The sequence below is a fragment of the Lissotriton vulgaris genome, chromosome 3_1 (genome assembly GCF_964263255.1).
Source record: "Lissotriton vulgaris chromosome 3_1, aLisVul1.2, whole genome shotgun sequence".
Classification (NCBI taxonomy): Eukaryota; Metazoa; Chordata; class Amphibia; order Caudata; family Salamandridae; genus Lissotriton; species Lissotriton vulgaris.
Genome location: NC_141689.1, coordinates 363,093,077 through 363,117,220, shown reverse-complemented (window position 1 = coordinate 363,117,220; position 24,144 = coordinate 363,093,077). Strand labels below are relative to the sequence as shown.

At 42.9% G+C, this 24,144-nt stretch overlaps 1 protein-coding gene across 1 annotated transcript in view; it reads right to left on the bottom strand.

Annotated features, from left to right (window-relative positions):
- Window positions 1–24,144, bottom strand: part of C7 (complement C7) — a 413,756-nt gene that overhangs the window by 134,487 nt on the left and 255,125 nt on the right. Inside the window, exon 14 of the mRNA XM_086960581.1 lies at window positions 5,983–6,115. Within this exon, the coding sequence (XP_086816707.1) occupies window positions 5,983–6,115 (133 nt within the window). The remainder of the gene's footprint in view (window positions 1–5,982; window positions 6,116–24,144) is intronic.

Below are 24,144 nucleotides of genomic sequence, written 5' to 3'. Positions count from 1 at the left end.
AATAGGTAGCAGTATCAATGCCACATGCTTGCCAGCAACATCAATGAGCTTGCTTCTTTGTTTGGAGGCAGGGCACCACCTTTTGCTTGTGCTAAAACACATTTTCACACTGTATGCACAACTACGAAATTTGGGAGGGCCTGGCCCCTGATATGAAGTGGGTCAGTGTGTAAGGCCCTGTACTTTGTATCTACCCTCGACTTGACACCTTAACTCTTTAAAGGCTTTTTGTAGTTTTCCGGGTCCATTTTCAGCATGTTCTTTCAGTTTTAGAAAGTGTCTATAAAAGGAAATTATATTTGTCTTGTAGGGCATGCATACTCCACTTTGTGGTCAAATGCAGCTAGTAGAATAATGATGTGGGAGGCGGTCCTATCATTTGGTCGAAACTGCTAGGAGGGGTTGGACTCTATATCTTGGTCTTCTTGAGGGCTGACTGCATAGTCCTCCCCGTTCCTAAGTAATAGGGACTCATCATGAGGGTCTAGTGACTCCTAGTGACTCCTAAGGGCTGCCTGGATCTTAGTAAGTATGAACTGACCGCTGCGTGGAGTCAGGGATGATGAATGAGTGGGTGTGGGAAACTTTAGAGATCATGGAGGTGGTAGGGCAGAGGGTGCTAGTCTGGGGTAGTGGGTTTGAGCCACGATCTCTATATTTCTTGGGAAAGGGAGTCCTGGGTGCCTAGAAAGCCAGCTCCTCTTCCAACATAAACTTGCACTTTTTGGCAATGCATGTAAGCCCATGTAGAGGCTTGTATGGAGAAGCCTTGGCAAGGATTTTATGAATGTGTGGGTGTATGAACAAAGACCTCTGCTCCTGAGAGAAGCCTGCCGGCATGGTTCAATTCAATGCTCTTGGGCTAATGCCTGGCCGGTGCCAATGACCTGCACTCGGTGTTGAAGGTCATTGCTTATTATGGCTTTTCTCAGGGCGTGATGCCAGACTCCCTTGGTAGCAGGCTTCTATTAGGTGGCCATTTAGTGCTGATTTAATATGTGCAAAACTCGACATGGCTTGGTCTGGGGACTAGAAGTTTCGGAGCTGGAGTCTTTGCTTTCTTGGACTCCTCCTCTAACACAATCGCAGAGCTGGACATGCCCTGCTCTGCAGCAAGGCCCAAAAGGCCTTACTTTTTGCTCCTTAACTTTGATTGGGTCTTGTTCACTGAAGTTGTCCAGAGTTTCAGGCGACGTCCAGTTCAGGAGAGAGACAAAGGTTGCAAACCACATGCTGGTCTGACCACAAATATTTGATAGGGGAACTTGGCCAGAATTAGAAGGGTGTATGTTTCATGCACCCTCACCGTAGCATTATTTGATACAACCTGCATTGCTTTGAAGGTTGGTGACTATTCCTCGGTGCTGGAAATAGGGTCATGTGGCACAGACAGCCATTGACCACCAGACACCAAGGGAATGGCTGTACAGTGGGAGAAGGTTCACTGGTTGTCTTCCAAGTTATTGGTAACAAAATCTTTTAGGCCTTATCCCACAAAGGTAACGAAAAATCATCTATCTTGGAAGTCATACTCAAAACGTCCAAACCCAATGGCCGAAGAAACAAAGCTGGATCCTGTATCCTCATGCATTGTGGATTATGGGAGAAGTCAAAAATGGTCTTCTGAGTCTGAACCTCTTCGAACAAAAACAAGTTGCCAACATCGGGCAGAGCACTAGATGATGTGGTATACACAGCATGTGTATCTACAGGCACACGTTACAAACACCTTATTTCATCACTAAATATATTTAGAGAGAAATATATTTATGATAACAAAGATATATCTATGAACGCATTTGTTTTGGAAAATGTTAACTTGGACTGTGAAAAGCTTTAAAGATAAGTTAACATGCCAGCTAGTGAATGGGACATTTAAATCTATGTTCCCAGATATGGGCATTTGGTTAAAATTTAGGCCCAATAGACCTATGTTTAATAGCCTCTAGGCATTATCTCTTCTTGTGTAGTGGTACTTCTGTTCAGTAGAAGAAGGGAAAGATATTGTGCTATTCAGTAAAAGATAATGAAGTTAAAGATAGATTTGACATCAGGGGGATAGTACCACAGAATCAGACAGTGGGAAATCTCTTAACTATTTGTTGGTTCGATGCGCCTAAAACTGATGATACAATGTTCTTCTGCAAAGTCACAAATGTGCGAACAAACTGTAACACCCCATTATTTGTTTGTGAGGATTTTAGTTTTATATCAGACACAGTTACAACAAACCTTGCTCACCCAGGAAGCATGAAACATGCTAGGTTGAGTATTAAAGAAATGATGGGCTTACTTGGATTAATTGATCTAGCAAAAAGGGAATATACTTTATTTTCTATCCCCAAAAGTAAAACCGCAGAATAGACTAACACCCTATTCAATTGGCAACCAATTTAAAACTGTGATCCATTCAGTGGTCAAATCAGAACATGCAGCTGTTCAAATCAAGGCCACCTGGGCAGACAAATGGAATCAATTGGCAAAGTGGACCTTTCCTTTATATCACAATTGAAAACTATTCTGAATAATGAGGGATCTGTTCCTTGTGTACTTGTGTGGTATTCATTGAAAGAAGATTATTGATCAAATAAAATAAAATCTGCATGGAAGAGGAAAATAATCTAAGATGCAAGTTGAATTTCCCAATGCAGAAGCTTTCAAAGGCTGTTCACTAATTAAGAAAATAGTAACTATGTATGCCATCAGGTATGCAAAACTAAATATCAAAATAAAGCATAGCACTTAGCTAGAATTGCTCAGTAGGCTCCAAGAAGAATATTTGAGTTTTTGAACCTGATGGGGAAATCAGGGTGAATGCTAGACTTTACATTTAAAGTACAGATACAATACAGATCATATACTATACTGTAGAATGTTGAAAAAGAGCTTAGTGATAGGACTTGATGTACCCGCTTCACTATTCTAACACAGATTATTTACAGGTCGAGATATAACTTTTCGTATGAACATGGCCAAGCGGTTGATGGAGCTTCATCGAGTGTTATAGCAGTTCCTTCAAGAGGTGATGTGTTGAATGAATATCCTTCCAATATTTATAAAATGGGTAAAAATATCTATTAACTCCCAATGGCTACAATCCTGATCAATGGGAAACTAACCCAGGCCATATGGAACCTTATATAAGGAAAGTAAAGGGTTCCATTCTCTCTGTTATTTGCACAGGATTTTAAGTCAGGATTACAAGCTACATAGAGGGTGTCTCGGATTCCACCTTCAATGTGGGTACAACAATCCAAAATGCATAAAATGTAGCTTCTGAATTTGGAACTGAATTCGACTACAGGCTGAACTAGGAGAAATTGCAGATATTGTTAGTATAGGGGAGCCCCCCAAAAGTTCAATGAGTTGTTTGACAAGCCAGCTATTTGAGGGTTACCATGATGAATAAAAGCGAGATAGCATTTAAGACTAATTACGGACAGATGTATGAAGAATATGCATCTTTAATAACCAGAATAGAATCACTTGCCCATATCATTAGTAAGGAGTATACATGTGGTCCAAATGGCAATTGTTCACAAGCTCCTATTTCTAGTCTACTGCTTTCCCTTATACATTTCGAAGACTTACTTTCAGAAACTAGACACATTGGGCCAGATGTAGATGGCTAAATACCGGTCGGTAACGCCGAAATTCGTTGAATTTCAGCGATACCGACCAGTATTTAGCCTTGTGCGATGTAGGTGACTTTAAACCTACATGCAAATTCCTTAAATGCAATGTACGTAGCACTAAAAACAGTGCACCTCAGCCTTAAGGAATCGCTATTTACCACCAACTTCAAGTTGGTGGTAAGTAGCAATTTCCTTACAAAAAACACTTTTTTGCTTTTAATAATGTGCCATGTGGCACACATCCATGCCCTTAGGGCATGGATGTGTGCCAAATGTGCACACATGCACATTTCAGGGGTGCAACAGGGTGTCCTTTGGACACCCTGGCACCCTTGAAATACCTTCCGCTATTAATGATTCGGTAATACCGAATCGCTAATAGTGAATCTCTTCCCATTCATTCCTATGGGCCTCCTAGCCCATAGGAATGAATGGCTAGGTATTCCTTAATAACGAATCGGAATTACCGATTCATTATTAAGGAATGTTAAGGAATCGCTAATATTTTTGCAATTCCTACCTACATTCCATTTAGCGAGTCCTTAATAGCGATTCGGTAATAATCGCTATTAAGGACTCGCTAGATGGAAGTTACCTACATCTGTCCATTGTTTTCAAGGGTTATATAACGTAATAAGTTCAGAAGAGGACCATACAAGCTACCCCGAGAAGTGGGTGATCTCTTTCAGGTTGGAACAACAGGAAAAAGTGTGTATTTGCAGTCACTAAATACTGGAGCCAACGATCCAAGTTATAAATGGGAAGTTCTGCTGAGAGCGAAAAGAATCCTTGCACCACTCCACATAAGAGTTTTGCAATTAAACAATTTTTGATTCGCGTACCTCTGCTGGCAGGATTAGACAATGGGGAGTGTCAATTCAATCGCCAACCATAGTTGCCCTAGGAGTGCTACAGAGATTTGATTGGATTAATATGTTTGTGTCTTGCCTTTTACTAGAGACCAATTGGGAGAACATATATTCAGCACTAAATTCAATACAGGAATATAAACTAGATGCAGCAGTTATTACTGTTATTTTTTGAACGAGTGCAAATCCTATGTTTCTATAAGCCATCACAATTGCTAGGAGCTTAATTTCACGATTATGAAAATATAAAGAGGCTCGCTCCTAGGATTTTTAGAGGGAAATAAAGGAAGCACATTCTTTTGATCTGCAAGGTCCAGAGGCTATGAACAGATCTGGGAAGATTTTAAATAACATTTTTGATTTTAACTTCAGAAATGGACTAAATGGACTTTACTGTAATACTTAAATTCTGAATAATATTTTAAGAATGTGCTGCAATATTTATATTAAAAAGATTAAATGAACTGAGATGTAAGTAACTTTAAATGAATGAGTCTTTGTTTGATATTACTGTACAACAGGGTCACAATCAAAAAGGGAAAAAGGGCATTCACTTATTTTATGTTCTGAGATATTCACTAAATTCAATTAATTTTGTGGATGTGAAATTTCTTACATTTTTTATCTGCAGGGAACTGGTTCCAGCAGAAAATTTCTTGTGCAACATATTCTCTTCATTCAAGTCCCCTGGCCAGCGTCTCGTGACTTTTGAACCCAAGGTATGCCTGCGAGTTAAATGTTTACCTCAAGAGACTTTTTGTGAATTAGTTCGATTTTTTGCTCAATTTTCATGAAATTTAACAATATTTAACAAAAAAGATTCACAATTCGCCACAACCCTAATGCAGAGAAGGTAAAAAAGATCTGACTGATATTTGCTCCTTTATGATTATTATTGTCAGACCATGTGATAGGTAAGTAAGAGCAGATGTACAAGGCATATTTGAGAGGAGTTGCCAGAAGTGCATTTTAAATGGTGTGGGCCTTACTCAAGAAAGATCTCTGCGAGGTCTATTTCTTGCTAAAATGTGGGATGTAAAAGATCTTTTGCTTTTTTGCTTTTGAGTCTTAGTTTTTATGCACCTCTAGACCTCGTTAAGGTGTAAGACTTTAGGAAAGTAATTCTCATAGTGCATTAGGATGCAATAGTTAGCCAATCAAGGAAAGCAAGAGTAGTTGTGGCAGCATGTAGGGCAGCTCTCAGTGGAGGCAGTGTGCTTTTTTGGGTATTGGCGAGGAGGGCCAATGCTTTAGTTTGTTTCCTCAGCATATGAAGCAACATATGATGTACTTCTGAGTTTTATGGTAGGAGGCATAGTTGGAGTACCTTTTCGTTTTTTAACCTTGCTGGACTTATGGTCAGAATACTGCCACGTTCCAGTGAGAAGGAGATGTCTTGGCACACAAGTAAGCAAAAACAAAAGGTGCTGGTACAGAGTTGTATGATGTGTCTTTTTGTGGGTATTAAAATAACTTACTCTGACACTGCATCCTGTCAAAATGCCATTTTGAATCTACTCCGCATTTAGCAACAGAACTGCCAACTAGACTGAATCCATCTGCACAGGTGTAGGTAACACTTGTCCCAGCCGAGTATTCTGGACTAGGGTCCTGCAAAATAAACACAAAAGAAAGCCTTCAGCAGTGAATAAGTAAAACAGGATCACATGATGAACCATGATATTGAGCTTTTCCTGGGCCTTGGTAGTGGCCTCCATGCTTCGAAGCATGACAAATACCTCAAATGTTCATTATGGGCATCTCTAATCATAAATCTTTAACCTGATAGTGAGCCTTTCAAAAAAGAGAATCAAAAGCAGTGTACAGCAACAGTTTGCAATGGTAGGATACATATTCAAATATGATAACTGACAGAGGAGTATCACTGTCTGTCAGTGCTGGAGTGCAGGTGAAACTGTGATGCACAAACTATGCGCCAAAGATTTCAGACTTTGCTTCCCAGTCCTCATTTCATTCACGGCTGGATTTACATACATATTAAGTAGTTTTGATATCATATGAAACTAGCTGCTCGGCAGTGCAGAGCTGTGTAAGGTGAGGAGCACATTAGAATCTCAGGAGTCTCGGATGGTTGAGGACATTGGAATGTGGTAGAACATATCAGGTGGTGTTTGTCACTGGTTTGCTTTGGGATGCTGCAGGTTTTAAAGTTGAGAGGGAGAAGATGACACTTCTTCAACCCTTCGATGGGATACAATGTGACCAAGAGGATGTTCTTTAGTGATTCAAATTGCACCTGTAGGGTAAGAGAGAGCGAGTGTTTGAAGCATGATTCTGAAGTAAGCATAAAGGAGGTAAGATTCTATTTTGGGAAGGAACGAGAGCTGTTACCATGCTTCAAACTGGAGTATAAAACCAATAAATCAATCAACCAATCAGGGTTCTTTTAAAGCACGACTACTCACCCGTAGGGGCTGGGGGGGCGCTAAGTGGCGCACGACTGTGATGGCCGCACGCCTGTGACGCTCTGGTAGCTGGGCTCTGATCATCCTTCATTTATCCTCATCCCCGCTGCCCTTAATACGATTGAGTACTGGGAGTGCAGAGTACGAACCTTGCAGACTGCTCCGGTGTGCTTCTGTGGTCGCGGCTTCGGGTGTGCAGCGGAGGCCTCCCATGTGGGCTGTGCACTGAGGCCTGGGTGCCCGCTGTGGGGCCTGACACAAGGCGACTCTGAGCAACCTGCTGCTGGCGAAGGCGGCCATTAATGAGGTACATTGCCGACATCTGTGTCCTGGTGCGGAGCGGCTTTGGGGTGGGTGTCCCCCCTTGCAATTGTTGCGGAGTGCTTCCCGAAGGCTTCAGGATTGTGAGAAGTGGCGGCGAGGTTGCAGCAGTGCACGGTAATGGCAGTGATCCCCTACTCTGAGCTCTGATGTTGTTCCTTGCGCTGCACTGGCAGAAGAGCACTTTTATCCAACTGTTTGAGACAGCTTAAACTTTGTGGCTACTCGGCTGGGCACTGGTTGGTGTGCGGTGGTGCGCTGGAGATCGGGCCTGAGATAGGGCATGGGACGTGCTGGTGGCGGCCCGCTGCTGCATACCATATGAAGGCTTTTGTGACCCACGTGCATTGCTGCTGCTCAGTCCTCCTATTTGCGCGCACTGTCTGTACTGAGGCTGAAGGTGGACCACCTGCCAGCTCCTGCTGTTTGACGGGTCTCCTCTGTGTGGGCTCTGACTGAGGTGGATCACCCCGCCCTCACAATCCTGACCTTTACATTTAAGCTGTCTGCCCGTAGGCTCTTGGAGACATTGAACAACACGGTTGGGCATAAGAAGTTGGGACACAAAGATTGAGAGACTGGTGCGATACCAACGCCCCCCTTGTGCTTTTGCCAGCAACAGGAGCCATTCTTTCTAGTCCCCTAGCGCCTTGGATTCCCGCGTCGGGGAGGAGCGGCTGGGTGCAGATTCAGAAGGCGCACAGATGGTGGGTTGTGGAAAGGAGTCACTACCATCGGATTGGCCCCGTCTTTGCGATTAAGTCACCGGACATGGGCAGACTGAATAGTAAACAGCCAAAGCTGGTCTTTGAATCTAAGAGTGCGGGAACACGCAGAGGACTTCACTGCCACGACTAGCGATGTGGCGCAAACCCCACCCCAGTGCAGGGAAATGAGGTTAAGTCATTGCTCCTAGCGCTGCAACATAGTATGACAGACCTTTCAGGAAAGATGGACACAATGAACACTCGCCTAGATTTCCTGGTCCAGAAGGTCAACAAGCATGACAGCCAATTAAAGGAAGCGGAGTAGCGCATATCAGAGAACGAGGATCACACCACGCAATTGCAACAACAAGTAGCCACCATGGACAAAATACTAAGAGTCATTGCGGCTAAAAATGAAGACCTAGAGGCACACAGCCACCACAATAATATTAGGATCATGGGAATCCCGGAAAACATGAACACGGGCCGCATGGAGGACTATGTGGAGCAGCTACTACTGGGGGCTTGCCGTGATAACCCTTTCTCCTCTCAATTTATTATGGAAAGGGCGCACCGCTCCTAGGGGACTTGACCCCCACCTGGCTGACCCCCCAGACCAATTGTGGCTCATCTCCTGAACTATCGAGATTCAGATACCGCTCTTAGGATGGCCCGTGTGAACAAGAACTTGCAATTTGAAAGGGTAGAGTTCAATATTTTCCCTGGTTTCACGGTTGCAGTGCAAGAGGCTCGCAGGAAATTTTAACCAAAAACTCCGGAAGGCACAGATTGAATACGCTCTCCTGTATCCGGCTCGCTTGCGGGTCACAAATCGAGGAAAAACTCACATCTTCACGAATACTCATCAGGTGGAGGAATATCTCAAATCCTGGCAACGCTGCTCCCCCGGGGGAACTCCTGATGATCGAACATCCCCCTCCTCTCCGCAGATGGACTGATCCAGCTCATGATGCAGAACTTTTCAGTATGTTGGAACTCCACCACCTCGTGGAGGCAATGTTGCAGCTTGGACTGGACGATTGCATTACTTGAGACTGCAGCCAGATAAGTGACATTTGTTTACTGCTTGCTCCTTGCCTTTCCCATACTGCAAACTATGTTACCGCTATACTGGCAGGGCAGCGGGAGGTACCACCATATTAGAGCCAAGCGACCCCTTCTTTCTCCATAGCCCTCCCGGCCGATTTACCCCCCTTTTGCACCACCTACTGGTCCGGTCTTCTGGGTTTTTTGTGTTGCCCTGGCGACCCATCATATGGGCGATCCCCATTACCTTATATTGTTAGTTACCACTGGACTGCTTACGCTTTGGTATGCTTTGTTTGGAACCTATAGCCATATTCTTCCGGTGGAGCTGGGGCAATTCCCGGCACGATTGGGGTGCCGTGGTGGGTGGGGGTGGGATCTCTGTTGTTATGTCATTCATAATATTTCCACATGTCCCTGTGTCAGCTGATTATATTGGTATATATGGAAGTACAAGATACGAGATTCTCACGCAAGGCAGCTCTTTTGATATACCCCCATAAGGAGTACGGCATCGGATGATGACCCTCAGAAAATAAATATCCTCACATGGAATATTAGGGGCTTGGGTGACCCCCGTAAGTGTAGACAACTGCTGTCCTATTTGGATCGACACCGCATTCATATCGAAGCATTGCAGGAAACGCATATAGCTCCCCACAGAACCTCCTCCTTTGCTAACAGATGGGCATCGATAAAAATTCTTTCGTCTTATTCCGTCGATTCCAGAGGGACTTTACTCTTAATTAAACGAGGGACGGAGTCATAAAGATAGCCGGGACATCCTAGACACATTCATTAAGTATTATGGGAGGCTATATGCCTCCAAACAGACAGCTCCCCCTGACTTTGGCCCATTCCTTACTGACATAACATTGGGATGGCTTGGGGACACCCAAAGAATTTTTTTAGCCGCACCATTCGAGGTAGACGAGTTTAAAGAAGCGATTATGCAGTTAAAATCTGGCACAGCCCCGGGCTCGGACAGATTACCCGTCAATTTCTACAAAACATATATAGACCAATTAATCCCTTTATTGAGAGAAGTATATGAGGAGGCGCTGGAGTCTCAACTATTACCGACCTCCATGAGAGAAGGTCTTCTTATTTCCCTGCTTAAGCCCGGTAAACCTGCTGATCGATGTGATTCGTACAGGCCGCTGTCTTTAATTAATATTGACGTGAAGATCTGGCGAATAGGCTCAGCCGTTTGAAGGAGAAGTTGGTCCTGCCGGACCAAGCTGGCTTCATACCGGGAAGGGCGACCTCCCATAATCTGCAGGCGCTGTTTTCAATTATGCATAGCATTAACCCGTAGCTGGCTGTCGTGGCGGTCTTTTTAGACGCCACGAAAGCCTTTGATTCGGTAGAATGAGACTTTCTCTTTACGATCTTGCAATGTATGGGGTTTCCGATGGGTTTCCTATCATGGATTTGGCTTTTGAACACCTCCCCGATGGCGTGGCTGCGACAACACCACACTGAAAGGGCATTGCGATGCTTTTACGCCCCATTCTCGTCTCGCTCTACGCGGACGATATTACACTTTATGTTAAAGACCCGGTCAATAATCTCAACCCGCTGTTGCGTGAATTCATACGATTCGGGGGGCTTTCAGGCATCACCATTAACTGGTCCAAATTGCAAATATTCCCACTCACAGCAGCGGCGCAGCCCAGTCGAATGGTGTTCGGACACCGTGAAATACTTGGTGGTTCAAGTTGCCAATGATCAAGACGAGATCCTGCGCAGAAATTAAGGGCGCGCGTTGGAACACGTCACAACCAGTATCTCCAGGTGGATAGCCCTACCTCTCACCATTGCGGGGCGCATTTCGCTTATCAAAATGGTTATTCTTCCCAAATTCTTGTATCTCTTTTTAAATATTTCCTTATACCTTGGTCGGCATTTCTTTCAAATGCTTCGAACAGAACTTATAAAACTGGTCTGGGGAGGCAAGCAACCCCGCTTGCAGTGGGAAATCCTCACTCAACCTTATTCACAGGGAGGATACGACAAATTTTGAATTATACTATTTGTGCGTACAGGCACATTTCACGCATTACTAGTTTCATCCCCCCAGGTACACACCTCAAGTGGCTACGGAACGTTGGCTGGCACACCCAATCCCACTTGAAGGTGTGATTCTAGCAGAACCGGAGCGTATAATTGGGGGCCCCTCGTACATCGACTGCACTATTAAAGCCTGGCAGCACTTGTGCCACATACTTCAGGCTCCGACACAGTATTCTCCAGCGTTCCCCCTTACGTATCATCCCCACATGCCACTACTGTCAGAGGGCATCTTCTCCAAGACCAAATCTAAATTTCAGAGTCATACATGGGGAGATCCCTATCACAATGTAAATTTTAAAGACATGGCCCTGCTTTATCAAAAAGCGCAGCCCACTTCCATGGATATATTTCTTTATGCGCGACTGAGGCAGGGTATCCGAGAATATACACCATCCTACCCCAGGGAACCTCCCAAGTTACATCACTTCATCAAGTGTTGCGCGCACTTCAAGCTTCACATCTAGTCTCCACCTTTTACCACAGCATACGCACAGATATTGAGTATAAACCATGCTTAGCTCTCTCTCGCTGGGGTGTAGACCTGGGGAATGACCTTACGGATCAGCAATGGGACTATTGCCGCAAGCAAACAAAAATGGTTTCCTCCAATCACCGACTCCGTATAACACATTATAAATTCTTACATCGCACCTATTATACACCAGTTAGGCTGCATCGATATGGTCCAGGAGAACAAGCGAGATGTGATCGATGTAACACTGATACCGCAGATTTCCTTCATTTAGCTTGGTCCTGTGCAGAGATTCAATTGTACTGGCAACCAGTTTTTGAGGCTCTAACACAAATGATTTTATCAGAGATATATATGTCCCCATTGCTGGCTTTGTTGAGCTATACACTGAGATGATACCACCGGCTCAATGAAAATATGTTGACTTCGGTATAGTTTTGGCTAGGCGCTGGGTTGCTTGCCGGTGGGGCAGGGGGAGGGCCCAAAAATTTAAGGACTGGTTGGGAGACCTGATCTTGTGGCAAGAACAGCTGAACACATATGATGAACTTCTTCCCCAGTCTTCCAGACCGCAAGATATATGGGCCCCTCTAACGTGTTACTTGTTGGAACATCCGCTCCCGTTACAGGCTGACAACACTCTAGAACCCAGCTAATAAATCTGTTGTATTTCATGAGGGTGACATAAACATTAGTTTTGTACAGTGGGAATCGTTGTATATTGTATAATGAATGCCTTTTTGCACATCATACATATTATTGGCAGGGACGCAAATGATGTCAATGATGTATCCGACTACAGATGGACTTATTCGAAGGTAAACCTACTGACAGTCAACAGTGACCCCAAAGGTACAATAGCATAATTACTGAATACATGTGGTTTATGAGTTTGTGAGATGACTTAGATGTTTTTTAATTGGTAGGTTGATTATTACGTTCCTGTATTGCAGATGATTTTAAGTCAAATCTATGAGGCAGAGGGAAACTATTGCATAGTCCTCCAGTAAAGCCAGAGAATAGTTCTCCACAGGTCCTCCCGTACGCAGTTGTGGATCTCATGACTAGCAAGAGCTTGTCTCTAAATTATGCAGGACGGTAAAGATATGGTCAATTTCTTTGCTTGTTAATCCAAATAGAAATTACTGCCTTGTCAATGACCAAGTATGCTTTTAAGAGAATGATGACTGGTAGGGAAAATAGTGTTGCTCCGAATGTTGAGATCTGTGGCCCAGGGATTTTGTCCTGTGCAAGGATAAGGAGTTAAGGATCACTAGAACTGTAGCAATGAGCCAAGAGCCAACTGGACAGCATAAACGTGGGTTTGGTAGGATTCAACTTTAGCTAAACAATTGAAATATCAAGACCTAAATTAGGCCATTACCTGTTAACAGTGAAAGGCATCTTTTCTGGGTGAATAGAGAACCACTGATGAGCTAGCATGACCCTAAGGATTTCCATGTAGAGATTAAAGTTACAGGGAAGGGATGAACCCCTAAGGCATGCCTCTGTTATGTAATTTTAAGCTATGTTATATAATGATATACAATGCTAAATAATGCTACTTTATATTGTTGTGTGCTATGTTATGCAGTTTTGTAGAATGATATATCGGTGTGTGTTATGTTATAGTTTTATATGTTTTCTTATTTTAAAACTATTTGTGTAATGCATAACAGGACAGGAACCTATCTTTGTGTGAAGCGCTGGCCTTTGAGTTGCCTAGAGTGCATTTAATGCATGCAGCTAGGGTGAGTGACTCTGCATTGCCGTGTGACTCCAGTAGGACTAGTGGGCAACCGCGCCAAATAGCTTGGAGTAGCTTAGTTATCAGTATACCAGTGAACGTGCTGAATATACAGTAACACACATATGGGAAAGTAGTCGTGCACAACATGCTTGTTAGTGTGTGTGGAGTTGTGAGTGGCAATCCACGAGTGGTGAGGTGTATAAATGTGGTTGGTTGGGCTTTGAAGATAGCACATTGCCAATCCATTGACCTTTTTGCTGTGGAGATTGTGGTGGCTCATCTGTTGGTGCGGACTGGGGTAGGGCAGTGGATATGCAGAGCTGTATATGAAGTGGAAGTGTCTGAGAATAGTGTTCTATAACTTATAATGGTGTAAACGAAGACTTTTGTGATCGATAACGTAAGGCATTTAGTGATTCCTAATGTTAAAGGAAGCAGACAGGGTGTCAGTGGGCACATGTGTGGTATCTTTTTCCTGTACTATTCCTGGTTATTATTTTTATTGGTAACTTTGTGGAGGTGCTGGTTCATGTAGGCTTACAATTGCACAACTATAGATCACTTATGTATTTTGTAGTGATGAAGAATTGATTGATTGATAAGTATTTCTTGTAAGAGTTTGAATAAGGCAGTATTGTTTCAGGCAGTGATGTATTAAATTTAAAGTGCTTTGCTTGAGTGATGGTACTTTGCTAATAATATGCCATTGCTTGTGAAAGTTTATTTTATATTTGGGGGCAGATTTACAAGGACTGGCGCATCCCTGTATAGAGCAGGGATGCACCAGTAAAGATACGACACACAAGAATACCCTTGCGCCACCACAGATGCGTTGCATTTACAATGCGATGCACTGAGCACAAGGATAGTCAGATGTGTGTCGCATCTTGTGTCGTAAGGGCGGCGCATTGCTGGAGTAGTGTTGCAAGCGCAACGCAACTCCAGCAATGCTCAGGGGCGCCCTATCCCTAAAACGCTGCGTCACTCCTTACACCAGCTTTAAGCAGGCGTAAGGTTTTGATGCAGCAGGGACGTAAAAGAGACTCAGTGAAATCTTGTAGATTTTACTGCGTCACTTTTACGGGGCTTCCTTGTGACGGAACGCCCACCCTGCATACATTATACCTGACATGGGTATAATGTAGCGCAAGGCTTTACAACGTGACGAATCTCACTAGGTGCATCACATTGTAAATCTGTCGCATAGTGGCGCATTGTTTACGACGCCACTGTGTCACAGACGTGACGCAACGGTGTCGTAAAAATGGGCTTGTAAATCTCCCCCTTGGTGTTTAACACTTTTAGGGATGCAAGTTCTTTGTCTGTGTTTGATTTTCACCACTGCATTCTAGTTTTCACATTTCTCACTTTAGATATTTAGCTCATGAGTTTACCCAGGATCTCTTAGTATGGGTCTAGTATGGGGTTTGATGAGCTTTGCAGGTAACTCAATTCAATTCAATTCATGAAGCTTTATTCGGCACATGTAAAAGACCATAAAAGCACAAGAATAAAAAGCACAGTAAATATTACATACAATAAATTTCAGAATAAAAGACATCCAAAGAGATAACAGACATGACTCCTAAAAACACATACTTTTCCTAGCGTTGATAGACTGATTTGAACGTAGCAGTATAAAAACAGATATCGGCGAATTGCAGATTACAAATTAAACTCATAGCCTGATTAACTGCACGTACACCATATTTAACAAACATAGGTTTCAAATAGGCAGTACGAAAATTCATGTACAGTTTGCAAAACAGTAAAAAGTGCAAGGTGCTCTGCTTAGATATACCGTCACATAAACAAGGCCCTGTTGGGTGCTTCTTAAGAATCGGAAGAGCCACCAAATGGTGTGCTACACCAAACCTTAGTCTGGTCAATACAAACTTATGGGATGGCCTTGTCACCATGGCTAGGTAATTCGGAAAACCTTTGTCAACCTTATAAGTGGTGTAAAACAAGACAGTGGATAAACATCCATTTGCTAGTACCCGCTTCCTCGCTCTAAAAGTCAGAAAATTGTTTTTCAGTTCTGCTTTAGCAATCAGGGATGCTGCACTAGGGTCAATCAATAAGTTTAAATTAAATATCTCAGAGAAACAAACAGCCACGTATTTTAACCAGGGAATATTAAAGTGTTTATCCAGAGAGAGACAGTCTTCAATTATAGATCTATTAAAGGACTTTTCTTCTTGTAGCCAAATGGAGCGCCAGATCATAAGTGGCCTCAAGGATAATAGATCAATCAGGTAGTTAGTATCCAATTCCCAATGAATTAGCTCAGTTGGGGCGTAGCTCAAATGGTCAGCTCTGGGACTACAATGACACAATATTGATGTGTGTTGTGACTTCTATAAGAAATAAATAAGTCTTTACTCCAAGGATATTGTATGGTTGACCTTTGGCGCTTTATCAGAACAAATCTTAATCTTCATAAATAGCTGCCAAGGTTTCAGAATGCATTTATGTGACATTCTTAATTTCAGAGTATTAATGAGTGACATTCAATGACTGTGACACTTTCTCGCGAGCAAAATCAAGCAATGAAGAGGGAAATATATAAATATCAGAAATTACACTCATTTGAGCAACAAGAAACTCTAAGAAGATCTTAAAACTGCTGCATAGCACCAGAAATGGAAGGACACTAACATAGTCAAAATAAAAAATATAAATAAAAATTAAACAAACTTTACTCGATTTCTATTTGAGAAAATCATAAAAGCACATGAAAACACACAATACATATTCAATAATCATCATTTCATTACATCACAGACTATCTTAAATTACACTCCCTTTTCATGATTAAATTGTTAAGCAAAGTAGCCATCACATTACAATCGATTTCCTACATGTTACTATACTTTTTATGAACATTGATAAAATCCATGTTATAAAATCATTTCTAAGATCTGTAGTGCTAAAAAGACAGGACGATATTGTCTAAAACCAAACTTCTTTAAGAGTGGTAATATCCATTTTTTCCTTGTGCATTATAAAATTTACAGAAAAGGACCACATGAAGTGTTGTTTGCTCCGAGCAATCATCACAGGGGCATAATTGCATCACCCTCATCCAGTCGTTCATATTTGGGAAACTGGTTATTCTATGTAGTATCCCAAGTCTAAATCTTGTCAATGATAGTCTTTCTTAAGCAACACAGACTAGAATAAGGTAAGATTGAATGCTGTAAATAGCCAAAATCGTTTGATTGTGCAGTGCTGTAGGCTTCGATATTTCCTCTGTTAATCTATGTGATTCAAGTAGGGACAGGCCTTTTGTTTTCAGCACTTTTCTTGTCCATCTACTCATTGTGCTCGGCTCATTCTAAAACTCTGAGTGACCTAAATCATGCATAAAGTCCTGCACATACTTTAGCCATGTAAGATTTTAAAATGCCTTCCAAGTTAAAAACATCTTCTAAAATGTCCCTATTAAGATTAGTTTCTGCAGATAACCATATCCTGTGCCATAACAGGATTGTTTCCACTTCTGTGATGTATGGGATCCCCAATTCGGAATGACAAACATATGAAGAAGTACTACCCGGGACTGCCAAAATATATCTTGAAAAACGATTTTCAATTAATTGTAAAAATGTAACATCGCAATATCCCCCGACCCCTGCACTGTCCATGGCAGTCGAAACACACTTGGCCCTGTAGATTTGTGATAGTTCTTGTGGCGGCCTCCTGCCCAGTTTTTTCGAAAAATTGACTAGGGCGGAAGTAGCTTTCATAAAAGCAAGTTTTCTAGCATGTACCGCTTGAGTCCATGTAGCTTTTTGGTCGAATAAAATGCCCAAATAACTAAATCTATTTATAAAATCTATTTTTTCTTTCTCAATGTACTTCTCTCTACATTTGTGGCTGCCCAAGCCACATCTCATGACATTGTTTTTTGTTATATTTACCCTCAGTCCTAGGTTGTGCATAAAAGCTGCAAAACATTTTAATAATCTTTGTAGACCCACTTGGGTGCGAGACATCAGGATGGAGTCCTCTGCATACAATATTGCGGGTATGGGCCTTCCTTCTATTTTGGGGAGATCTTGACAAGTATTCATCAGTGCTTGGCCTAACCCATTTATATAAAGATAAAAAAGGAAGGGGGCCAGCACGCACCCTGCCTTCCCCCTTGTTAATTTGTAACAGAGCTGTACATACTCGGTTTGAGCCATATTGCACCCTAGCCTTAACGTTCTTGTACAGTAGTCTTGAAAAGAGGATATTAATGGGCTCTACTCCTAATTCCTGAAGGACTCTCCAAAGTTTGTCATGCCTCTCGCGGTCAAAAGCTGCAGTGAGGTCAATAAAGGGTAGGAACAACCTGCCTTTTTATGCAAGGGTGTACTTCCCTATGATAATATTCAGGTTTTAACTTTGTTCTATGGTTCCTAGCCCCTTACGAAAACCAAATTGTAAGTCTGAGATAATGTTATTCTCCTCAACCCAGTCCTGTAGTCTTTCGAGCATAAGGCGCCCGACTACTAACAAAGATATCGGACGATAACAGGCGGGATCTTGGAGATTGCCTTTTTTATAAATAAAGGACTAAAAAAGATTCCGACCATGTCTCTATAAGCTGGAAAAACAACCTGCTGTAATTACCTGTGTTAACAGTGGGCTCCGTAGCGCTATGTTATTTTTAAATAGGACTACGGGGATCCCGTCTGGCCCAGGAGCCTTCCTACACTTACTTGCCATAATTGTCCGGTTTATTTCTTCTAGGGTTACCTGGAGGTCAATTGGGATTGTTAACGGTGCCATATCATTGTTACCTTCTGTCTGTGTTACTAAGATGTTAGCACACTCAATACTATTGAATGTATTCGAAAAATGCTCCACCCAATGCTCTTCTGGTATTGCAATTTCAATGGAAGCAGCATCCCCCAGCCCAACACTGTTCAACCTGTGTATGGCCCTCTTACGCTCCTCGCTGAGAAATACGGCGCTAAAATAGTGTTGTATGCTGATGACACGCAATTACGGTTCACTTGTGAGAAGGGCGCAGAGTTCAATGGCAATGTGATTAACACCTGTCTGTCAAAAGTATTCTCCTGGCTCAGGCAAAATCAATTGAAGTGCAACTCTGAAAAGTCGGAGATTATTTTCTTCGGCTCCTATCCATGTGCAGGATGGCACCAATGGTGGCCGCAGGACATGTCCCCCCGCTACTTCAGTCAGCATCATGAAAAATCTTGGGGTTCATTTGGACGATTCCCTTTCTATTAAGGCTCAGATTCAATCAGTGTCCGGGACCTGTTTTGGGTTACTGAGAAAGCTAAGGAACTTTCTCCCCTTACTTCCAGTCTCTCACAGGAAGACAGTAGTCCAGGCCTTGGTGGTATCAAGACTATGTAAATGCCCTGTACTTAGGCCTTCCTGATTATTTACTTGGCCGCTTACAGGTAATCCAGAATGTGGTGGCCAGAGAGATTCTACTGGCAGGGTTGAGATCACAAACGACTCCTCTTCTGTCTTCTTTACACTGGCTTCCGGTTCAGAAGAGGATTCATTTTGAAACGTTAGTGTTGGTCTTTAAAACCTTCCATAAGATAGGGGCCCCAGATTTTGGGGAAAGGCTCCAGCACTTTACACCACAACCAAGTCTGAGGTATTCTGCCCAGTTTCTGACCACTACCCCTAGGTTCCTGCACTCCCGGATAGGGGGCAGATCTTTTCAAGTGGTGGCCTCACGCCTTTGGAATAGACTGCCCATCTCTCTCAGACAAGTGCAGGATCTCCTTACCTTCAGGAGGAAACTAAAAACATGGCTCTTTCGACTGTAGATTTGGCTGGATTCTGCATTGGTGCACTCTGTCCTGTGTTACGCGGACTTTGATAGTGCCGGGACACTCCTTGGAGTAGCCGTACGCTCTATAAATACCTGCTAACATAACATAACATCCCCTGACTCCAAGAAAGGGGTCTTCACTGCCCTCCAAAAGGCTGCACCATCTTTAGACGCTGAGACCTTGTGCAGTGCTTGCCAAAGCTCATCTCTTAACTCCACCTTACGTATTTTAAGCACATTTTTATAGGCCCTCCTTGCCTGTCTTATGTCAAGCAAATTTCTAGGGATTTTATGGGTCACATATTTTAGATTAGCATAGGCCCGCGTACACTTAATATCAAACCACCCTTTTAAATTACATTTGATTGTCTATTTTGTACAAATAGAGCCTCTTTTATGACTCCTGTGATATGCTGGAAAGAGGTCAGAACTACTTCAGGTGTTGTATGTTCATCTAAACTGGCCGCAATGGTGTATTTACTCTTAGTCACAACCTTCTTTGTAATTTCTAGAGGATCCACCATCGACCAAAGCAGAGAATAACCGTTCACTCTATATATTACTAAGTTTTGAGGAACGTGCGTGAATTTAGGCCTAGAATGTGCCTGTCGTGTTAAATGTGAAAGGGAAATACTCTGCGGAAAATAATCACTCAGAGTGATATTGTGAGTATCAAAAGACTTCACTCTATTTGAGTATCTATTTGATAAGAGAATGTAATATATTATGGTGAAGCATCCTCTGCCATTAAAAGTGCTTTTAAAGGGAGCTGGTGTGACCCATATCTCATTCGCGAATCCAAGGTCGTGGCCAAACATTACTTCATTAAGTGCTTCCCATAATGAGTATGTGGAGAGTGGGTGTCACTATTCCCCTCTTCGTTCATGATACCACGCACTTCCCTCCCATTGTTTGGGCACAATACAGTGTTAAAGTTGCCCCTCCAAATAATAAGCACATCCCCTTCCCTTTCACTTTGAATGGACTTCAGATCGTTATCTAGTTTTTTCAGAATCCTCCCGATCTGATCACTAACATAGTAAAAAGAAGTAACTCACAGCTAATCCTCATAAAATACCTTTTTGCCGAATATGCGTGGTTCATGTTCTTTTGTGAAAACTGTCACTAGACAAAACTCATATTCTTCTCCAACACTCCTTTATTCACCAGAGTTAACTTGAAACACCTCACTGCCATTTGATTTTAAACCCATGTTATAAACAAAGCACCCTCCACCCCTCAGGTGAGCCCCAGGTGCAGTGTGGCATTGACAAACACGCGGAGCTGCACTGCTGATGTTTTCAAACCAGCAAGGCAGCAGTTGTCTGCCAGTGATGGGGGTTGCAGGCTTTGAAAACATTGTGCAGTCAGACTCCGTGCCACACTGTACGCACGAGTAAAGTAGGAGTTAGTCAGCAGAGGCCGCCCACCGCGGTGGGTGCCACCAGCCTGAGGTGAGCAGTGAGGTATAGGCTCAGGCTGTAAATAATTATTATATTCTCAACAAAAATCACTTCACACAAGAGCTGGCTGCAGAGTCTTGCAGCATCATGCTGGCTGCCACAGCACCCTGCACGCCACCACCATGAGGTACAGTTAGGCTCAGGCTGCAAAAGAGTAATCACTCCACACAGACCTGAGTGAGGCAAGCTGCCGCGGAGTCTCTTGCAGCATCATGCTGGCTGCCACGTTGCGCACGGTGCAGACCACCACAGAAGCAGACAGAGGATCATTATTCCCATAACTTACTCACTGGATTATCCAGTGGGTAAGTTATGGAAATATTGATCCTGTGCTGCACAGCTTCTGTCATGGCACTAATTAAACTGGCATACTAGTGAAACCTAACTGCCTCACCCAGCGGTGAGACCCGCCTCACTCAGAGACACTGACTTCCTGACAATAGGCTGTCAGCAATTGGGTACAAGTCACAAAAGCTATGATGTCATGTGAATACTGCTGTGGCTGGAATGGGAGTCTCAGCAGCAACTGTGTGAATTATTCAGTCAGCATAGCTGAGCCCCAGGCTGGCACGACCCACTCAAATGCCATGCAATTCTGCTATGAATAACTGTCCTCTCAAAGTGTACAGGGCAGAACTGCACAGCCATACTAGTGCAGTCGCACACTTTGCCACGAGAGCCTGATTTCTCAATGAGTGCTTCTCGCTTTTTCTATGTCAGCGCAAGTAGTGTCAAAGGAGGTGCTATAATGCGTAACTTCGCATTTTATTGCAGTGATGTGGACCATCGCACTAAAATACAGTAGTCTAATGCTTGATGCAGTGGCGGCTCCTCCACTAAGGTGGTGGAGCATCAGCCCACTGCTTTTGCAGCAGTGAATTATAGAAATAAAAATTAGAATAACTTGATGTTATTATCATTTTATTTGTTCCTGCTGCATCAGCTTTGCAGGGCTGCTCGGCTCACAAAGGAGCAGGGGGAGGAGTGGTGGGCACTCTGTAAGTGCACATGACTGTTTGGCCGGCCCGGACCGTCCAAACAGTAATGTGCACTTTGCATGCTCACCCCCCAGGCCGTTTACAGTCTGGGTGGAGAAAATGCCCAGGCTTCCATTCGCTTGCTGAGTGCTGAATCAAGGAGCTCAGACCAATCACAATGCGGCATTAGTCAGGGGAGCCTGGGTGCCTTCTGTCCTGGCTGGGAGAGATGCAGCAAGAACATGGAGGAGAGATGTGGTGATGATTGAGGAGAGACGAGACAAGGAGGTATGTTTGTTTACTTCTTTTTTACACCCCTCGCCCCCAAACCACCAACTGCCCCGCCACCCCTGAACCATGCCGGTCGCCACTAGCTTGATGCGTGGTACTTGGCAGGACTCCATAGAAATACCAGGATGCTAAGGTGTGACAACCCTTCGAATTAAACATCCAGTTAAAAATACAACAATTAAATATATAAACAAATGAGGAGATGACAAGATCTCAAAGGATTGCAAACATCAGGTGCTGTTTTGTTGTGATGCCAGTTACCAATCGCTATATTGGACCTGCTAGGTTACCAAGTACAGCTTTGCAAGAGCCTTTGACTTTTAGTGATTATCTATTGATAAAATCCATTCACATTGTGCAATCAGAGCAATGAGAATTGGATTTCAGACAACAAAAATGCAATTTCCCAATCAAATGCCAGCATGTAATGCATATTTTAATGTGAAGAACAGTTGTGTAAGAATATATTTTCTTTCATACCACATTTATTATTTTCTGTATTCTTGTAAATTGTTTTGTTATACTATACCAATACTGCAATAAATTGATGTTTGCTTGTGACGTGTTCAAAAGATGTTAGTATTTAGTTGTAATGCCTTACGTTTCGGACAGTATCTTAATGAATCAGTCGCATACTGGATGTTTTCTTTAATCCAAGTATATGACCACTTTGGTATGCTGAATTGGCATTTTTGGTCAATCTGGAAATATAGCATGCCTTACTTAACAAGTGAACTCCAGTAGGGCCAACCCTCAATGGTTCTTAATCCTGCTGTAGGTGCTCTTTTGTTAGTAAAGAGAGCAGGAGTGTCTCTTGTCTAATGACATTGTGGAATGTTCTAGAAATGTTTAGGTTTTCGGGACGCATCTCCTTAAATATTCCACTTCAGCTATTGTAATACTGTATAATGACACTGACGAATGTTTAATAATTAGTTTAATACATATATCCCATTTCATAGTTTATTCCTCCATCAACGTCTGACTTTTTTTCTGGGTTTTATAGCATCTCCCTTTCTACACCATTCTTGTGTCTTTCCCAGATATACCTTTTGTACGTTGTATTTGATCAGTGTGTTCTCTGGCTCAATCTCCAGGGATTCCCTTGTCTGCTACCAGTTTAAATATATTTGCTTTTTATGATGTGATCAGAGCTTTTTGCTGTGGCTATTTAACTTTCCTTCCCTGCCCTGCCTCTGATACTCTTTTTGAATTGGTTTGGGATTTTCACTATCTTGGAAGTCAAGTCAGTTTCTTATCTGTGTCTAATTAGTTCATGATTTGATTGCTTTTTGCATGCTTTCAATAATACTTGGCCACAATCGTAATCTTCTACTTTGACTATGCCAACAGCCTACCCCTTGGCACACCTGCTTTCATCAGAAGCAAAATACAACTCATCTACAATGCTGCCACAAGGCTTCTTTTCCGACTTCACTCAAGAGAACGCATGACTCCCATTATTCAGTCTCTCCAAAAGCTTCCTATTGCTTGAAGGGCCCCCAAGAGAATGCATGACTCCCATTATTCAGTCTCTCCAAAATATATCTTTTGATCGAAGGAAATCTCTACCAAAAATCTCAGATTGGTCAACCCAGTGCAGTAACTAGTTAAGCACACTGTAGTTCTAGGAAATGCCATAAAGGGACCTGCAGGTGTCTTCTTTGAGGGTACCAGGACACTGCAAAACATACAATTGTGCTCTCACAGCTCATCATCCACCACGCTGTTATGCACCACATCCCATTGCACAATAACAACACTCCGGTGGTCCTCACTTGTGACATGGAAACACTTTCCACATAGGATCACAAAAGAAAGACAACAAACAACCTTCCAACCGTGCACCCTACGTGGCATAGATTGCTACACATGCAGTTAAGCACTTCAGTGCCCCATCTAGGAATAGTAATGCTGCAATGCAATACAATATTTATTTATTTATTTTATTTAGGCTATTTGTTAAGCGCTCAATTACCCGTAGGTATCTCGGCGCTGAGTGAAACGAATTAGCTCATGAGGAGATTATTGCTTAAACAGCCAGGTTTTTATCTGTCTGTGAAAGGAGAGCAGAGAAGTGGATGTTTTGATGTAGGAGGGTAGACTATTCCAAAGTTTAGTGGTAGTTACTATGAAGGATCTGTCACCCCAGGAAACTCTTTTTGTCCTCGGGACTTGGAGTAGTCCAGCGGTTGATGATCGTAGGGATCTGGTAGGTTCGTAAGGACGAAAGGAGTCTTTCAGATACGTTGGTCCTTGATCGTGAATTGCCTTGTAGGCAATACAGAGAGCCTTGAACTT